General features: G+C 49.9%; 2 protein-coding genes and 1 long non-coding RNA gene across 9 annotated transcripts; 2 read left to right on the top strand and 1 right to left on the bottom strand.

The window, feature by feature from the left end:
• The first annotated feature begins 591 nt into the window (after positions 1 to 591).
• ogdha (oxoglutarate dehydrogenase a) lies at positions 592 to 11,415 on the top strand. 4 transcript variants are annotated; one of them, XM_087790899.1, is made up of 24 exons: positions 592 to 681; positions 1,875 to 2,231; positions 3,565 to 3,741; positions 4,365 to 4,467; positions 4,715 to 4,759; positions 5,601 to 5,716; positions 5,820 to 5,974; positions 7,135 to 7,281; positions 7,370 to 7,460; positions 7,520 to 7,699; positions 7,769 to 7,897; positions 7,966 to 8,145; positions 8,232 to 8,384; positions 8,990 to 9,092; positions 9,164 to 9,292; positions 9,356 to 9,506; positions 9,568 to 9,695; positions 9,771 to 9,949; positions 10,018 to 10,089; positions 10,157 to 10,282; positions 10,356 to 10,428; positions 10,524 to 10,687; positions 10,755 to 10,909; positions 10,985 to 11,415. In XM_087790899.1, exons 2-24 carry the CDS (start codon positions 1,992 to 1,994, stop codon positions 11,103 to 11,105), a joined length of 3,117 nt encoding a protein of 1,038 aa, XP_087647025.1. In that variant the 5' UTR covers positions 592 to 681; positions 1,875 to 1,991; the 3' UTR covers positions 11,106 to 11,415. The 4 variants fall into 4 exon arrangements, with proteins under 4 accessions (XP_087647025.1, XP_087647001.1, XP_087647018.1 ...); XM_087790875.1 differs by lacking the exon at positions 4,715 to 4,759; XM_087790892.1 differs by lacking the exons at positions 4,365 to 4,467; positions 4,715 to 4,759 and adding an exon at positions 4,075 to 4,168.
• On the bottom strand, positions 6,222 to 16,049 carry LOC148087774 (uncharacterized). The gene is made up of 3 exons (XR_015711323.1): positions 15,958 to 16,049; positions 15,806 to 15,891; positions 6,222 to 6,967 (listed from the first exon to the last, which is right to left on the bottom strand). It is a non-coding gene; the product is annotated as an uncharacterized LOC148087774 (long non-coding RNA).
• On the top strand, positions 11,629 to 18,599 carry zmiz2 (zinc finger, MIZ-type containing 2). Of its 4 annotated transcripts, none has more exons than XM_087790941.1 (21): positions 11,632 to 11,976; positions 13,251 to 13,341; positions 13,408 to 13,522; positions 13,591 to 13,799; positions 13,867 to 14,023; positions 14,094 to 14,321; positions 14,385 to 14,544; positions 14,610 to 14,728; positions 14,787 to 14,855; positions 14,930 to 15,119; positions 15,220 to 15,361; positions 15,441 to 15,519; positions 15,592 to 15,723; positions 15,800 to 15,905; positions 15,978 to 16,135; positions 16,575 to 16,642; positions 16,721 to 16,789; positions 16,862 to 17,091; positions 17,191 to 17,360; positions 17,425 to 17,613; positions 17,928 to 18,599. In XM_087790941.1, exons 2-21 carry the CDS (start codon positions 13,292 to 13,294, stop codon positions 18,033 to 18,035), a joined length of 2,748 nt encoding a protein of 915 aa, XP_087647067.1. In that variant the 5' UTR covers positions 11,632 to 11,976; positions 13,251 to 13,291; the 3' UTR covers positions 18,036 to 18,599. The 4 variants fall into 4 exon arrangements, with proteins under 4 accessions (XP_087647038.1, XP_087647048.1, XP_087647067.1 ...); XM_087790932.1 differs by having other exon boundaries at positions 16,862 to 17,121; XM_087790912.1 differs by having other exon boundaries at positions 11,629 to 11,976; positions 15,441 to 15,723; positions 16,862 to 17,121.
• The last annotated feature ends 111 nt before the right edge of the window (positions 18,600 to 18,710 follow it).

Below are 18,710 nucleotides of genomic sequence, written 5' to 3'. Positions count from 1 at the left end.
GTCCCAGGTGTTGATTCAAAGGAAATGTGTCGGAGATCACGTTTGATAATGAAAGTAATAAAGTTTTCTCCTTCCAATTGATGACATTCACAAGTAGATCTTGCTCAGACTGGGACAGCTCATTGTAGTCTCCATGGTGATGACTAAAAGGTACAGTGTTCAATTGTGGCCGTGTGTTGTTTGTGACCCTCTAAATGACCTCTGACAAAGTCATCATATCTTGCATATTTTTTTCACACAGCTCAGTTGACCTCTGACCCTTTGTTGGGAGCGTTCCCCCGCCAGGTTATTTAGAGAACACCAGCTGACTTCTCATGTTTCAACAAGTTTCTGTTCCGCATTCAGAGAAAACTAAGCTCGGATTGCACGTCACCAGATGATTGACAGACATTCTCTGCTGGTCACAATGATGTCGCTCAGATAAACACGTCTCCATGGCTAACTCTAGCGCCACTGGTCACAGTGAAAACGTGAATGTATATTTGACAAGTGGGTTAACAAAGAAACACGGTTCTCAAGTAAAAAATGACTCGATGACGTGAGTTTGTCACACACGAGCGTCTTTCACGTTACGTCGTGACGTCAGAGCGCGTCGGTTCCGCAGGCTGCTGGTGTCACCGCCTCTCACCGGGAGCAGCGAGCGAAGGGCGTCCGGACCCGACAAGAGAGTTTCCTATCCGGGTCAGTACTCGCAACTGTGCTTGTGTTTTGTGTGGCAGCCGGGTACGTCGTCTCGCGTGCTGGACTGTATTCTGGCTCCTACGCAACAGTTCCGCGCCTGGAGGTATTTTGTGTATAGACCTGTTAGCATGTTAGCTAGCTAGCTAACACTTCTCGGCAAAGAGGTCGTTGGATGATAAAGTGACTCGGGAGTGTCCGTGTGGACTCTACCGTATATTGTTTAGGTTGTTTAGATACTTGAATACTTCCTGGGCGACAGCTCCTGGTTCGGTCCAGGGCACCCCGCCCGAGTGTAGCCCGCTAACCGGGCATGCTACTGGTCACACAGAAGGTCTCCGCTAATTATATAACCTTGTTTCTCTCAAGCTAACGCTACTGTTAGCATCGCTAACTTCCGCCTTTCTACGACGGTGTTTGGAGCACGGGTGGAGATTATTGACTCCGTTTGAAGAACCAGGACGTGTTTTTGTTTTTTTTAACTTGGAAAGCTGAGAGGAGATAGACTGCCGCACGGGCTAATAGCAGAGCTCCATAATCCGGTCCTCTGGGCGGAATCCTCTCTGAGAGCCAATGGGAGGACGACTTGGGTCAGTGAGGAGAAAACAAGGTCACAACATACCGAGTCACCGCTGGGCACTCTTGGATCTCTCACATGACACCTAAGATGCGGCTTTGACTGAGAACGAGACAACCTAAAACTCCCTGATGTCATCGTGGTGATGATGATGATGATGATGATAATACTACAGGCTGGAAACGAGAACGTCTCTCATGTCGTTGTAGCAGTTGAAACAACATAGTTTTGTGTTACCATCTTTTGTTTGCTGCCATGTGTCCTAACCATTATGGATCAGTATTAGAAATGGAGTATTGATTGATACCTGGACTAGCTTTATGATTCTATTTGAATTGTTCAAAAGTTCATATTCCAATTCCCAGTTTCAATTCCTGTTTTGCAAACTGGAATAAGAACCTCTAAAACACCAACAGCGGATGTGTTTTCATAACCAAGTTCAGCATTGATGGTGTTCTTCAGCAGTCGGTCAAGTGTGTCGCTACCTGCATCAATCTATTTTATAGGAGAGTGCAGGATGAACATGGAATAAACACTTCCTATGAGTTCATGGAACAATAATAATAATTAAACTTTTTTACTCAGCTCTAATCACCATGTTGTGTTTCTGTGTTGACAGTGTTATTGAAGATCGGTGTTCCTGTGGATTAGTGGGTATTTTTCCAACCACTTTTCTGGACTGATTTGGAGTATCGGCAATTCCGGACCTCTAGGAGAGACAATTCAAAGACTGCTTATGCATCGTTTAAGGACTTGTGCGGCGCGTTTGCGTCCACTCACCACCTCTCAGGTGGCTCAGACTCTTGGTCAACAACGGCCAATCACAGCTGCCCCTTCCAGCAGCACAAGGACGTTTCAGCCTATCAGGTGTTACACTGCGCCGGTGGCCTCGGAACCTTTCCTGAACGGGACCAGCTCCAACTATGTGGAGGAAATGTACTACGCTTGGCTGGAGGACCCCAAGAGTGTCCACAAGGTAGGATTGTTCGCAAGTTATTTGACCTCAAGTGTGACCTCACCAGGGTTCAGTAGGTCTGATATAAAGAGACCAGGGTACTTACTTTTTTCCCACCTGTTGTTCACACTAACACCTGCTCACCCGATCATGCTCATATAAAGAGATATTTGTGATTTTAATGCAGCTGAACTAAATTGAGAGTAAAACAAGAAGTTAATAATTTACTTGAATTCCTTTGTTACAAAGATTCAGGTACAATGATTGACAATGAGCTAAATGCAGTTTTAAAATATACTCGACATAACATTTAGACATTAACAATCGCAAGTCATGAGTATTTAATGAAAAAAAATTGAAAAAAGGTAATAAGGCAGTGCCACCTTTTTGAAAATGACATCATTTACTTTTGCAAGTTAATAGAAATACATATTTATAGTTGTTTAAAATCACAAGTTTAATCATAGTTAATTTCATGAATATACTTGATGAAAATATACTATTATTAATATACAAGACGTGAGCGTAAAACAATTACTAGTACACACATTTTTCATGTCTGGGTGACGTCAGTTGTGTCAGGGTTCTCTACAGCAGCTGCTTGACTTTACTTCTGCACTGTCAGTGACTATGTGGAAGATTGTGATCAGTTTAGGTCAGAAGTGAGAACATTGAATATCAGTGCATTTGTGCTGTTTGGTTCTCGTGTGTTCCACTATGAAGACGTCATGAACTAGACGGACACTAACAAGATATTTGCCAAACATTGTAGACGTTAAACAAAGCTGGGTGAAGTCCACGGCCACTCCTGCTTTACCTTTGACCTTAGTGGTATTGACTAGGGTAAATTTACATTATTGAAATCAACAAGTTGACAATATAGATATAATTGAACACTTTATTTTTGGTACAAAAGTAATTTGTTAACAGAAATCTAACAGTGACATAAAATGAGCAAAACTGTAGAAAACTGGAAAACAAAACTTACGTACTAGTAGTATTTCAAACAACATATTTATGCAACAGATCAAATGTAGCTAATGTAGGTCATTTATGAATTGTTTATTGCTCAAACTAAAAACAACTTGTTAGAACACAATGTAACTTTATACTTTCCAATCAGAGTCCCTTGTTTTTGTCTCCTTTGCTGGTTATTCATTCATTCATTACTCGTGATGGTATTTGCAGCACACACTCTCACTTTACATTTCCACTTCTAGATAATAGAACATTTACTTTATTTAGGTTTTACATTCACAGTTACATTTGGTAATAAAACCTATACAATACCAATCCCTTGTTATGAGACCTTAATGCTGTGATGATCTAATCCTTGCTTTCTTTCTCTCTCCAGTCGTGGGACGTGTTCTTCCGTAACGCTAACGCTGGCGCACCTCCAGGTTCTGCCTACCAGTCCCCTCTGGGTCTGTCTGCAGCACCACAGATAACCTCCATGGTGGGAGCTCAGCCCAACGTGGAGAAGCTGGTGGAGGATCACCTGGCTGTCCAGTCCCTGATCAGAGCCTATCAGGTACACGCACGCATTTACACACACACTTTTACTCTTCCACATTTACACAATTGCACTTCCACACTCACACATTTACACGTGCGAATCTCATATTTACACACACCCATTCTTAAATGCTTTTACACACACACACATGCGCATTGCACATTTACACATACATATTTAAAAACACATTTACACATGCACACACAAGTGTGCACAGAATCATTCCGGTTTTGTAATATTGGAGTAACTTGTCTATAATCGTTGATGAGAGGGTGTGCGTGCGTACATGTGGATTTTTTTTGCATACGTGTGGGTGCGTTGCACTTGTGCGTGTGTGTGTTTGTATAGGTGATGGGTCACCACAATGCAGGTCTGGACCCTCTGGGAATCAGCTGTGTGAACTTTGATGATGCTCCAGTCAGTTGTGGATTCCAGGATGTTGGTGAGAATTCTTCCTGAAAGAATTAACGTGGTTTTCTCTTCCCCCTTCACTCCCTTCACCCCCTCCCTACCTCTCACCGCTTGGTTTGCTGACTCTTTTACTGTGCTGCTTGTCTACCATCCTGCTCGCACCTCTTCGTCCTCCCTACACTCCTCCTTCTTCCCCGGCTCTGGTGGGTTCTTTGCTCTCCCTGTAGATCCGAGGGCACCATGTGGCCCAGTTGGACCCGCTCGGCATCATGGACGCAGACCTGGACTCGTGTGTCCCCACTGACATAATCACTTCCTCGGACAAGCTGGGTGAGGATCAAAACTCTGAGGTCCTCTGTCTGCTGTGCTAGCTCCGCCCAGGACTTCTGTTGAGGTCTTGATTGTTGACTCATGGTGGTCCAGTGGCCCTGGGGGTTTACTTGACCCGCTCTGTGCTGCTGTAAGGGTGGTTGGAGGGCTTGAGACCTCGTTGACGTCCCTCAGTGTGTGCCGTCTGGAGTAGTGTCGGGGTTTGTTAACAGCTCTTTTTCCCTCACGCTGCCCTCGTTGGTGACAGACCTCCCTGGGTTCAAGGAGAGACTCCGAGTCCTCACTGTGGGAGGTACGATCAATGCTGCTGTCACGCACGAGCTGCACTTCCTGCTGCCTTAGGTAGTCCCAGGCCCCTGTAGGAGGCGCTACACTGATGAAGAAGACGCCTCTGTGTAGATGCTGTTTCTCTGACTGTGTTTGTTAGCTTGTAGCTTATAGCTGCTCTGTGGCTTTGATCGGAGCTCCACCACGTCCAGGATGCTCACCAAGAACCCCATGGTCAGCCCAGGGTTGCATGGGCGAAGGTCTGATTTTGATCCGATAGTTGACCTTTTACCTGGTCAGTTTTGGTTCTCCACTGACGATTGGGTCTGATCTGGATGGGGAGGATAACTGAACATTCTCATGACAGAGCTGACGTTTGCAGCTTGTTTACATTGACCTCAGCAGACGCAGTTCTGCATGACCAGCGACATGCTCCTTCCCGATTGGTCAATCTGGCTGGTCCTGGTTGATTTCAGCGCTTTCAACGGCTGAGAAGGCTGTCATTCTCTTTGCTTAGCTGTTTGACAGGTGATATTTGACAGATCAACGCCGAAGATCTCAGTGACCCCAACACCCCTTCATCATCCTTATCATCATCATCATCATCACCCCCCCCCCCTCCTACCAAACATGGCCATGAGTGTGTTTGCAGTGTCAAAAACCAAAACCAAAACCTGGTTGGTCAGCATGTGTTCTCATGGTCACCTGGTGTATTTTCTTGTGTTCGGACTAGGTTTTTTTCCAGGGTGAACTAACATATAATTCTTGTTTCTGACCCACAACCCCACATGTCAATCATTTCCCTCATGTCTTCTCCTCTCCCCCACTCACCTCACCCCCCTCCTCCCTCCTTCTGTGACTTGTAGGTTTTTATGGTCTGGACGAGTCTGATCTGGACAAGGTGTTCCGCCTCCCAACCACTACTTTCATCGGCGGGTCAGAGACCGCTCTGCCCCTCAAGGAGATCATCCGACGTCTGGAGGTGAGGTTTTCCTGTGTTGCGTTTTCAACACTGGCAATAAACCTGTTGGGCACCGAAGTACAGATCAGACATGAAACTGGACTTTCTGTATGCATGTGTGTAGATGGCATACTGCCAGCACATCGGGGTGGAGTTTATGTTCATCAACGACCTTGACCAGTGTCAGTGGATCCGGCAGAAGTTTGAGGTTCCTGGTGTGATGCGGTTCGATCACGAGGAGAAGAGGACTCTGCTGGCCCGCATGGTCCGCTCCACCAGGTAGGTCTTTACTCGAACGGGTTATATGACACAAGACCAGGAGCTGTGAAGTGTTTTTCTGTTTCGATTTGTTTTATTGATACAGATTTTCAACTTAAAATAAACTATTTCAAAATCAATAAAGTTCAATAAAGTTCTACCTTAACTCTAAAACAAACCCTCTGTTGCGACTTCCTGTTATGACTCCCTGCTAGGGCTAGGTTTCAATCGAAAACGTTTTATATATACCAGTTCCTAAATGATACCGTTATTTTTACCAATTTTATTAGCTCAATTCTAACAAATCCAAAATTACATAAGACATACAAATCTTGAGTTTAGTTTTCTTCAGCAAATTTCCACTGCAAGCAAGTGACAAAACAATCAAATATTTACTGCCTTCTGATGTCCCTTAAATTAAAGGACAACTTAAGGAAACTTTACTGACTGTCACATTTTCTAGAACTTGATGCAAGTCCCTCATTATTTCTAAGTGCTCCCCTGCCTGAAATCTCGGCAAACGAGAGGTTACGAGAGTGGAGTCCATTATGACCTGATGATGGCCTCCTCCATCCACCTGTTATCACGTCCCACTTTGTTTATACAACGAGTCCTTTGAAGATTGAGACTTCCGGGATTGATGACGAAAGTTTTTCAATGCTTGACCAATCACAGCAGAGCAGGTTATGGTGAATTGGATTTCATCTCCAGAAAAAGTGTTTTCAGTCGGTGGAGCTAATCACATTTTCTAACATTTTAATTAAGAGAGTTTTGTACAAACGGACGCATACTGATGAGTGCAATAGAGATCCTTGCGACGCTTAAATCGACTAGTTGTTCTTTAACATGCTTTCTCGAGACACACCCAATCCTGCTCCTGGCTGGTGGAGTCACCAGCAGTCGACAAAGAAGCCCTTAGATGTCAATGATGTTGAACACATAGATACCGGATTGTCAAGTTTGATAGCTCCACACTGGCTGGCACTGAACCTCACACATCTGGGTCAAAAGCTTCTGTAAATAGAAGATAAACTTTAGTTTGCTCTTTAAATAGTCGGCACAATAAAAATGTGTTTTTGATTTTTGGGATCAGACATTGTTGCCCAACACGGGGACATGATGGCATTTTCTGTACTTGTACCACGTTAGGACGCTCTAACAATGTGTGCATACATGACCAGGTTCGAGGAGTTCCTCCAGAAGAAGTGGTCTGCTGAGAAGCGCTTCGGCCTGGAAGGTTGTGAGTCTCTGATACCTGCTCTGAAAACCATCATTGACAAGTCGTCTGAGAGTGGGGTGGAGCAAGTCATCATGGGCATGCCTCACAGGTGACACTCGTACACACACACAGTGTGTTTTTGTATTTCGATTTGTTTTATTAAAGTGGTGTCATTGTGTATGTGTTTTTGACTTCAGGGGCCGTCTCAACGTTCTGGCCAACGTGATCAGGAAAGAGCTGGAACAGATCTTCTGTCAGTTCGACTCCAAACTGGAATCTGCAGATGAGGTGAGAGAGGGACGGTCACATGACCCGGAGGCCACACTTAACCGCCTCTATCTTGTCAGGGTTCTGGAGACGTCAAGTACCACCTGGGCATGTACCATCGCCGCATCAACCGTGTGACGGATCGGAACATTACGCTGTCCCTGGTGGCCAACCCGTCTCACCTGGAGGCCGCTGACCCTGTCGTGCAGGGCAAGACCAAGGCTGAGCAGTTCTACTGCGGCGACAATGATGGAAAGAGGGTCAGAATCACAACACAGTACCACACAAACATCTGTGAATGCACACCTTGACTGTGTATTTGGGTTCAGGTCATGTCCATCCTGCTTCATGGTGATGCAGCCTTTGCTGGTCAGGGCATCGTCTACGAGACGTTCCACCTGTCGGACCTCCCGTCGTACACGACCCATGGCACCGTGCATGTCGTGGTCAACAACCAGGTTATCGACGTTTGACCTCCAGCTGTTTCAGTGGTGGTTTATGCTGACCTTTGACCTGTCGTCATCAGATCGGCTTCACCACCGATCCTCGCATGTCACGCTCGTCTCCGTACCCGTCTGACGTCGCTCGTGTGGTCAACGCTCCCATCTTCCACGTGAACGCCGACGACCCCGAGGCCGTCATCTATGTGTGCAAGATCGCGGCCGAGTGGAGGGCCACGTTCCACAAGGACGTGGTGGTGGACCTGGTGGGTAACGGACCAGAACACGCCTGTGCACCGCTCCAGGCTCTGACGCGACATGTTTCTCTGTGTGTGTGTGTGTGTGTCCTCAGGTGTGTTACCGCAGGATGGGACACAACGAGATGGACGAGCCAATGTTCACACAGCCGCTCATGTACAAACAGATCAAGAAGCAGAAACCAGTTCTGCAGAAGTATGCCGAGAAACTCATCGCTGATGGAACGGTCACTCGCCAGGAGTACGAGGTCATTACAGACTAGAGCGTATAGATCTACACCATCTCACACAAAGATCCACAGACGCACGTTCCAAAAACATCAAAAGAAAACACACTTACAGATACACACTCTGACCGACCCATGCTATCACATTCCTAGAGACCTTGAATTTAAAGGGTAACTAATGTGAAAACCCAACTCTCCTGACTCACTAACATGTTTAAAACGTTGAAGTCTTTCTCTCCAAGATGCAGAAAGTCCCTCATCATGACCATGTTTTGAGTATTACTTTATAAAGTTCTCGAATGTCAGAAATCTGGGCGAATGAAGTTACGAGAGTGCAGTCCATTATGATGTAATGATGCCATCAGCTGTAATCATGCCTGCTTTGTTTATACAACGTACCCTTGGAGGTGAAGACTTCTGGGATTTATAAGGCGCGGTGACAAACATCGATGCTTGACCAATCACTGCGAATTCACACATGTACTGTAAACACGCTCTCACAGACTTGCACTAGCACTCACAGACATACACACACTATTAAAGATCACACTGTAACACACATGATAGTCATAGATTCCAAAAATAAAACCAGCGCGCTCATAGACACGTTTATCCTCTACTGGCAGGAGGAAATAGCCAAGTACGATAAGATTTGCGAGGAGGCTCATGCTCGCTCCAAAGACGAAAAGATCCTGCACATCAAGCACTGGCTGGACTCTCCCTGGCCAGGTGAGACCATCCGCCCGCTCCACACTGATGTGACACCGACTCTGATGGCATGTGTCTTCTTCTGACGACAGGCTTCTTCACGCTGGACGGACAACCCAAGTCCATGAGCTGCCCCTCCACGGGCCTGACGGAGGAGAACTTGAACCACATTGGGCAGACCGCCTCTTCAGTCCCAGTGGAGGACTTCACCATCCATGGAGGTCCAGCCTGAGTCACGACGATGTCGATTTTGATGCTGATTATGTTATCCTGTGGTCTTGCAGGTCTCAGTCGCATCCTCAAGGGTCGAGCAGAGATGGTTCGGAACCGGACTGTGGACTGGGCCCTAGGGGAGTACATGGCTTTTGGATCTCTGCTGCAGGAGGGTATCCATGTCCGCCTGTCGGGTCAGGATGTGGAGAGGGGAACCTTCAGGTGACGATGGAGCACACTCACTCTCATGAGTACACAAACTCACCCATGTGTCTCCTAACAGTCACCGCCATCACGTTCTTCACGACCAGAACGTTGACAAGCGGATCTGTATTCCTATGAACCACATGTCAACCGACCAGGCGCCATACACGGTCTGCAACAGCTCCCTGTCCGAGTACGGTGTCCTCGGTATGTACTGGACATGGTTAAAGTACTGGCACTGTTGTCTCTGTGACTCGACCTGATGTTTCACTGTTGATGCAGGGTTCGAGCTTGGCTTCGCAATGGCGAGTCCAAACGCTCTTATCCTGTGGGAGGCCCAATTCGGAGACTTCCACAACACGGCCCAGTGCATCATTGACCAGTTCATCTGCCCGGGCCAGGCCAAGTGGGTCCGACAGAACGGTATTGTGCTGCTGCTGCCCCACGGCATGGAGGGCATGGTGAGAAAGCGCATCCTAGAGGACTGGACCGGGTACTGCAGCAGGGCTGACTGACGTTTTTTGTGCAGGGTCCAGAACATTCTTCTGCTCGTCCAGAACGCTTCCTGCAGATGTGCAACGATGACCCAGATGTGCTGCCGGTGAGAAACCCTCAGTCCCTTTCCTGTGAGTGACACGGTGTGTCTGACCTTTGACCTCTAACCTCAGACCATTACGGATGACTTCGCTGTGCGCCAGCTCTACGACTGTAATTGGATCGTGGTCAATTGCTCCAATCCTGGGAATTACTTCCACGTCCTCAGGAGGCAGATCCTGCTGCCCTTCAGAAAGCCTGTGAGCACACGAGTGATGAAATCACCAGGTCACCGATTCAAATCCTCTTAACGGCAACTTCCTGTCCCTGCAGCTCATCATCTTTACACCAAAGTCTCTGCTGCGCCTCCCAGAGGCCAGGTCCAGTTTTGACGTGATGCAGTCAGGTCTGGAGAGTGTGGTTGTTTGTGTGTGTGTGTATACCAGGATGATCTTGGTCCTGGTTTTTAAGTGTCATTAATCAAAGTGTCGCTCCCTGCAGGGACTCACTTCAGGAGGCTGATCCCAGAGGAAGGACTCGCTGCCGAGCGACCGGAGGGCGTGAAGCGTCTGATCTTCTGCACCGGAAAAGTTTACTACGAGCTGATCAAAGAGAGGAAGAGCCGGGGGATGGATGGAGAGGTGGCTGTGGCCCGCATCGAGCAGGTACACTCAGACACACAAATGTACACACTTCAATGCTACACCTCACCGCCCCTCTCTTCTCTCCCAGCTTTCTCCGTTCCCCTTCGACCAGGTGAAGGCCGAGTCGGAGCGCTTCGCTAACGCAGACCTGGTGTGGTGTCAGGAAGAGCACAAGAACCAGGGTTACTACGACTACGTGAAACCCCGGATCAGAACCACCATCCAGAGAGCGAAGCCCGTCTGGTACTTCTCCTTCTCTCTTCCTTTTCATGTTAATCCTCATCATGTGTTCGGAGAGTGACGGTGTGTGTCTCGCAGGTACGCCGGCAGAGACCCGGCTGCTGCTCCTGCCACAGGCAACAAGAACACCCACCTGATGGAGCTGCGGCGCTTCATGGACACGGCCTTTGGCCTGGAGGCTTTTAAAGACCAGCAGTAAACCCCACACTTGGACTCTGTTTAGTTTTAAGTCCACACCAGGTTTTTCTCGGGCTCGTGAGAGGACGAGGAGACATGAAGATTTTAAACTTATCTGCTTCTGCTCGCTGTCGTCTTAGTTTAGAGGTTCATCTTTATTTTGGGGGGGAAAAACTGAAACGCTGCTGAAGTTGATCCAAACCAGGTTTTCTCTTCCTCCGGTGCCAAAAGTGTCTCCGGTTCTGCCTCAGACAAAAGCAACTATTTATTTTCTTAAACGGGGGAAATGCGTTTTTTTTTTGCTCATCAAATAAAGAAAGTTGTTTATCCAAGTGTGTTTTCACTGGCCTGACCTTCCTCGCCGAGCCAAAGTCCCAGACCTCAAGACGCTTCTTTTAGGCGGCAATACTGGATGGAGAACTTCACACTGCTATTTCCTCTACGACCCAGTTTGGTTCTGATGCTGAGAGGAATTTGGTTTGCGTCACTGACGACGTCAGCCGTGACGTCATGCCGTCGACTCTCCTGCTCTCGCCGCCCCGCCCCTCCTCTCCGGAGCCTCGGTCGTCTCGTCACGGTCTTCGCGGCTCATGTCCTCGCTGCGTCGCTGTCTCCTCTCAGTCCCTGGAGCAGCGGGGGATGGTGTTGCCTCTTCAAGCCGGTTAACCCAACCCAGAGGCCGGCAGCAGGAGCCATTCCAGCCTTGGGACTATAGCCCGTTGTTTCTTGGGCGAAGCTCGGCCGCTGCAGGATTCGAACCAGACCCGGTTTCGGGCATTAGCCTGGCTGGGTCAGGGACACATCTGAACGGGGGACTGTGTTCCGATATCCTGGTTAAACGCGTCTGGTCGCCGAGCCTCTGAACTGGACTCGAACCCGGGGTATCCACCGAGGTGAGTGGTGCCGCGAGCTGGTTCGGATCGTGAATGTCGAGTTTGTTGTGGATTAGACGAGCGAGCGATCCTCCATGTTGCTGCACTAGCCGCCGATGCTAACCTGCTAGCATTCCATTGTCACAGAGCGACTGCGAAACTCGCAGATGCTCCACAGCTGTGTGGCCACAAACGTGTTTAATGTCGTGATTCTCGGCGGGTGATGTTGGGTCGACGTCGCGGTCGCGAGTGGTTTCGTGAAATGGATTTACGAGCTCAATGTTGTCTGGTTCTTCACGGTGGCTGGTGCTAGCTAGTGGGGTTAGCATTAGCATTAACCCTTGTAACATATTTTCGTTGACACCTCATCGGGTGTCGGCGGACGACGAACCAGCCTCGGAACTGGAAGACCAGGATGGTTCAGGTCAGAACCAGCTTCGTGTGTGTCGTTGGACTGGGGGAGGGTCGTGACCGCTCCAGACATCCGACTCATATTGGGTTTGCGCGTTTCTTGTGCAAGTCCTGATGCTCTCGCCGCGACCGTCCCTGTTCGATGTCTCCATTTTAAAAGGGATCAATGGAACGATCAGAAGTTTAAAAACCCGTAGTAGAAACCAATCGGTGTCGACCGGAAGTGTCGATCTAGAGACGCTGGAGGTCCAGCCTCGCTGGTTCTGGCGAGCCGCGAACGCTGGTTGGAAGTTTGGGTCGAACTTTATAAAGTTACATTTATCGGCCGTAATACTGGTGGAAGGATGAGTGTTCACTAGATTTAATGATCGATGTTTATTTGATACATTTGTGATGGTTGGATGGAAGGATGAATAGGTGGTTGACGGATGTATACGTGAGTGTTCATAAGGTGAAAGGTGAGTGTAGAATGGAAGGATGAATGTATGGTTAATAGATACTTAATGGACGATAAACACCAAATGAGATTAATAAGCGCCTGCCCTGGTGCCTTGTTCAGTTTTTCTATTGCTTATTTTGTGTGTTATCTTGTTTAATTCTTTTAATCTGCGCAAACACCTCAAAAATCCTGGCAGTAAAATTTTCTGAATGTGTATTGAAATATGGATAGAATGATGATTCGAAGTTTGCGATCATAAAATAAAAAATGGTGGTAGATAGTGACCAATGAACTAACTCGGTATCAAAAGTGGTTAATAATGCCGATTGTACACATTATTGGCGACATGTATTACTCGGGCATCCAGGTGGCATGTTTGGATCTGATATGTGGCCCTCTTTTTCAACTTCCTGTTTGAAACTAAAATTGACATTGCTGTGTTCAGGACAGGAGCTGTCTGAGTGGCCCTCACTCGCTCCTCCCACCATGAACCCCCTCAATCAGATGAAAGCTGGCCTGAACAACAACCCTCACAGGTAAACACCGACTCATACACACAATCACACGCCACATGACTTTAACCGTGTGTTCCTGTCCTTCAGCGAGGCTTCGTACCCATACGACCCGTCCAGCTGGCAGCAGCCCACCAACCAGCCCACGGGGTCTCTGTCTGTGGTCACCACAGTCTGGGGAGTCACCAATCCCTCCGCTAGCCAGGTACACTGTCATGACCCTGGGTCTCTGCCGACCAGTCGTGTGACTGCGTGTTTGTGTGTGTGTTTCAGGGTCTCGGCGGTGGTGTGATGGGCCCCGGAGCAAACCAAGGAGGGGGCCCCATGATGCAAGGTCCTGGGGGTCCGGGGATGGCCGGAGGTCCTGGAGGATACATGGGCCAGCCGGGCTACGCTGAGCCCAACAAGGGTTACATGAACCAGGGCATGTACGGCCGGAGCGGTGGGGGATACGCCCAGGGACCAGGAGGCTACTCGGGCAGGTGTGTGACCCTGAGACGTTCACATCCTGTAATGTGACCTCTGACCATGTGACCCATATGTCTGCAGTTACCCTCCCAACCCGAGCGGCTCCAGGGGTTCTGCCGACTTCACCCAGGCGGCTGCTGCAGCCGTAGCTGCCGCTGCAGCCACCGCAACCGCCACTGCCACGGCAACAGTCGCCGCCATCCAGGAGAAGCAGAATCAGGAAATGAACTACGGACAGGTGAGGGAGGAGGTGGCTGACCCCGACTCAGCAAGGACCAGGTCACTGAAAGATATTGTTCTTCATACAGATGGGGGGTCCAGCCTACAGTAACCAGTTCATGGGCCCTCGAGGGGGTCCCGTCATGACGGCGGGAAATATGGGCGGAGGCCAGGCCCGAGGTCCCCCTTCTATGAACCCCATGTATGGTCCTGGTGGGGGTCCGCAGCGGGTCCCTCAGCACCTCAACTATGGCCCCGGCTCACAACAGGGAGGGCTGAGGCCCCCGCAGGGCCTGAAGCGTCCCTACAACCCTGAGGTGAGCCTAGAGTCTGGTTTGAGCTTTATACAGGAACCGGAAGTGACATCACGTTGGTTTTAGTCGTTCCAGGGAATGTCTCAGCAATACGGCGTTCCCGTCGGCTCCGGCGTGAACATGATGTCGGGTCCAGGCGGAGGTCCAGGGCCAATGCCTGGTTCTGTTGGAGGAGGTCACCCTGGACCCGGGCCGTACCAGGGAGCCAACATGCAGTATCACCAAGGTGAGACGCCCGTTACACCGTTTACCTTTGATGTACTTGTGAGAGTAACCTTTTTACCCCTGCAGGTCCCGGGGGTCCTGTACTCGCCGCCCAACGCTCTGCCTCCTCGCCATCCTACCAGGGTCATAAGATGCCTCTTCCCCAGTACCCCCCATCGGGACCGCCCAACCCACAATACTACAAGGTGAGTCTCCCTCACTGCAACTTCACCAGTGACTTTTCTGAATCCATGGTCTGTGCAGCAGGAGCAGGGGGGCCTGACCAGCGGGGGTCCTGCAGGCGTCTACACCTCCTTTAACCAGCAGTCGGGTGTAAGTGTGTGTCCGTGTGAGGTTCGTGGGTCTACTGGGTGTGTTGTTGAGTCTTTTATGCTTTTATCTCTTAGCCGGGTCGAGGTCTGCCGGGTTACCCAAGCTCTCCGGTCCCGGGGAACCCCACTCCACCCATCACACCGGGCAGCTCCATGGCGCCCCCCTACATGTCGCCCGGCAGCAGCGACATCAAGCCGTCGCCCTCGTCTTTCCTGCCGGACATCAAGCCCAATATGGCAGCCCTGGCACCGCCCGCCCCCACAGGTACATGATCTCACGTCCTGTGAAGCTACAGAAGATCCGCTCAGAGTTGCTGGTTCAATTCTGCCGAGAATACTTTTAGATAACACTGACTGTTTGACAGGTAACCCCAGCGATGACCTCAGGCTGACTTTTCCGGTCCGTGATGGCGTCGTCCTCGAGCCCTTCAGGTTGGAACACAACCTGGCGGTCAGCAACCACGTGTTCCAGCTGAGGGAGTCGGTCTACAAGACCCTGGTGATGAGGTGAGACTCGCTCTTACACAAACAGACTCGCAGTCCTGAACGCAAATACCTTACAAAAAGTGTGTTTGTGTGTGTGTAGGCCAGATTTGGAGCTCCAGTTCAAGTGCTACCACCATGAGGACCGGCAAATGAACACAAACTGGCCCGCCTCGGTCCAGGTGGGTCTCCTGACGCAGCCTCACAACATGATTAGAGGTGTTGAGTTCCTGACGTCTGGTTCGCCCACACAGGTGAGCGTCAACGCCACGCCGCTCAACATCGAGCGCGGCGACAACAAGACGTCCCACAAGCCGCTGTACCTGAAGCAGGTGTGCCAGCCAGGCCGGAACACCATCCAGATCACTGTCACCGCCTGCTGCTGTGTAAGAGTCCGGACCAGACGCCGACGACCCCCCCATCCCAGTTCCATCATCACGTAACCTCTCATCTGTCCCGCAGTCTCACCTGTTCGTGCTGCAGCTGGTCCACCGTCCGTCCGTGCGCTCGGTGCTGCAGGGCCTGATGAAGAAGAGGTTGCTCCCCGCCGAGCACTGCGTCAATAAGAGTGAGTTTTATTTTCTTATCTCTGTCGGGGTCCCACGGTTCCCGCGTCTTACCTGGAACCGTCTCTCCTCAGTCAAGAGGAACTTCAGCAGCGGCTCCATACCCGGGACGCCCGGCATGAACGGAGAGGACGGGGTGGAGCAGACGGCCATCAGGGTCTCCCTGAAGTGTCCCATCACCTTCCGACGCATCCAGCTGCCGGCGCGAGGACATGACTGTCGGCACATCCAGGTCCGGTCAAATTACACATCAGAGCCTCTCACACCATCTCTGATCTCCACTACGAGACAATACAATTGTGATGTTTAATTCTTGCAGTTGTTACTGCTTTCATTCGATTTTAAACTTCCAAACATAAGCTGTATAATCTGGTAGAGTCGACTGTATCCTCTAGTCCTCAGTTATCGACTGCTGCTATTTAGTGTAATTGCACGAAACCAATAAGGATTTCCTTTTATTGTAGCCTTTATTTATTTATATATTTAATGCATTATCTTATTTGAAATTTAGGTTAAATAACTGATTAAAAAAAGTGATTTTTAAACCAAAAATATATATATATTATTTTTTTCTTTTTCCTGATACAGTGTTGTTGAATATAGACGAGGATTCATGGGGGAAAATGTGATTTAAGTTTATCAATCTTATCTTAAACCCCTTATCTCCACAGTGTTTTGATCTGGAGTCGTACCTGCAGCTCAACTGTGAGAGAGGAACATGGAGGTGTCCTGTGTGCAAGTATGTCCTCACACACACACACATATATTCACTCCTACACAAACACACGTACTCACTGTACATGTGTGTGTGTTGCAGTAAAACGGCTCTGCTGGAGGGTCTGGAAGTGGACCAGTACATGCTCGGGATCCTCATCTACGTTCAGAAGTAAGAATCCATCCGTGGGTGAAATGTTGGCTCGTGTGTGTGATGATGATGTCAACCTCCTACTTCCATCAGCTCCGAGTACGAGGAGATCACCATCGACCCGGTCTGCCGGTGGAAGCCGGTGCCGGTGAAGCCCGACATCCACATCAAGGAGGAGTCTGACGGGCCCGTCCTGAAGCGCTGCAGAACCATGAGCCCCAGTCACATGGTGCTGCCCAACGTCATGGAGATGATCGCCTCGCTGGGTCCCGCCCCCTCTGGCTCGGGCTCGGCCCCAATGCTGTTCCCCTCCATGCCCCCAGGTAGCGCCGCTGCGGCAGACTTCCCTGGAGGTCAGTCTGGTCCTGGTCGCCTGCGGTCTGGTGATGGGACTGTGGACTCACGTGACTTTCTGTCCACAGGTTCGTCCTTCCCCGGTCAGAACACGAGTTTCTCGGACTTCGGACCCGGACCAGGAACACCAGGGGGGGAGTTCTCCTCCCCCGGCCCGCCCCCTCTCTCGTATCAGTCGGAGCTATCCAGCGCCCTCCTCACTCCTGATAAGCCCCCCCCTCACCCACTCGGTGCACAGGTACTGGACCTGCTCCTGCTCCCGGCAAATTCAGGTTCTGACGTCTGCTCGTCTCGTCCCACAGATGTCCGGCCGCCTGGACTCCAACTCCCATGGTGCCCCAGTCTCCCAGCAGCAGGGTTCCCATGGCAACAACCAGCTTGGGGGAGGAGGCCAGATGATGCAGCGTAGCAACCAGAACCCTCGTATCCACGGTGACGCCGCCTCCTTTGGTCTTGGTGGGAGCACGGACGTTCCAGAACCTTCTCTGGACGTGAGTCGACCTGTCCTGTCACTTGTCCTCTCGCTCGTTTTTCTCTCACTCATTTTTCTCGCTCGTTTTTCTCTCACTTTATTTTCTCTCACTCATTTTTCTCTCGCTCGTTTTCCTCTCATTCATTTTTCCTCTCACTAAGATATGTCCTCTCACTAATTTATCAACTTGCTCGCACGTCCTCTCGCTTGTATGTCCTCTCGCTCTTTCACGCTGACCTCTCTCTCGCCGTCCTGTCTTCCCTCTCATTGGTTCTCTGGCACATGTCTCCTCGACGATACCTGTCCTCACTGTCACCTGCTCTCTGTCCTCAGCTGCTTCCGGAGCTCACCAACCCGGACGAGCTGCTGTCGTACCTTGGACCTCCGGACCTGCCCAGCAACAACAATGACGACCTGCTGTCTCTGTTCGAGAACAACTGACCCAGACGGACGTCCCTCTTCTCGTGGCTCGCCACCGTCCTGCCTGCTGTCAATCATGTGACCAGACTTCGCCTCCCCGACACCCCCCCACCACCACCTCACCCTGCTTTCGCTCTCTCAATCCAAGACAAGTTTGTTTCTGTTGACGTTGTTGTTGTTGTTTGTTAGTGAATGGAGAACGTTTGTGCCCTGATTGACTTTGTGGAGAACTTACATGCACGGAGACTCCTCGAGTCCCTGAACACGACGCCGACTGGACTCCTGGAGACCCTGAATAGAGCACAGGCTGGACTCTTGGGAAAACCCTGAAGGCAGCACTGACTAGTCTCTCAAAGCTGCACTGTCCCGAGTTCCTGACAGCAGCACAAGCTGGGGTTGCTGGAGTCCCTGAAGGCAACGCTGACTGGACTGGAGTCGTTGGTAGAAGAACACTTGAGACCTTACGAGTCCCGTGTCAGGAGAAACTGACCCGCCAGAAGTGAAGCTGACTCGTATCAGTAAAGATGTGTCATCATGTGATTGAGGAGGAAATGACTTTGATATTAAAGAAGTAATGAACTTTGACCTGGTCACGTGTTGGTGTCGTCATGTGATAAAGGCTTTAATAAAGTCGTACTGTTTTAGCTTCTTCTCTCTGTCCCGCCTCTTCAATGTGACGTCATCGTGTTTGTCCAT

The sequence above is a fragment of the Callionymus lyra genome, chromosome 1 (assembly GCF_982586985.1).
Source record: "Callionymus lyra chromosome 1, fCalLyr1.hap1.1, whole genome shotgun sequence".
Classification (NCBI taxonomy): domain Eukaryota; kingdom Metazoa; phylum Chordata; class Actinopteri; order Syngnathiformes; family Callionymidae; genus Callionymus; species Callionymus lyra.
The sequence above is the reverse complement of the archived record's forward strand: the minus strand, read 5'-3'. Positions and strand labels throughout refer to the sequence as shown.

Coding starts and splice junctions, on each gene's coding strand:
- ogdha (XM_087790899.1), top strand. CDS start 1,992: ATGCATCGTTTAAGGACTTGTGCGGCGCGTTTGCGTCCACTCACCACC. Junction 8,385..8,989: donor TCACTCGCCAGGAGTACGAG/GTCATTACAGAC, acceptor CTCTACTGGCAG/GAGGAAATAGCCAAGTACGA. Junction 10,429..10,523: donor TTTTGACGTGATGCAGTCAG/GTCTGGAGAGTG, acceptor CGCTCCCTGCAG/GGACTCACTTCAGGAGGCTG.
- zmiz2 (XM_087790912.1), top strand. CDS start 13,292: ATGAACCCCCTCAATCAGATGAAAGCTGGCCTGAACAACAACCCTCAC. Junction 15,120..15,219: donor GGCACCGCCCGCCCCCACAG/GTACATGATCTC, acceptor ACTGTTTGACAG/GTAACCCCAGCGATGACCTC. Junction 16,790..16,861: donor ATCCTCATCTACGTTCAGAA/GTAAGAATCCAT, acceptor TACTTCCATCAG/CTCCGAGTACGAGGAGATCA.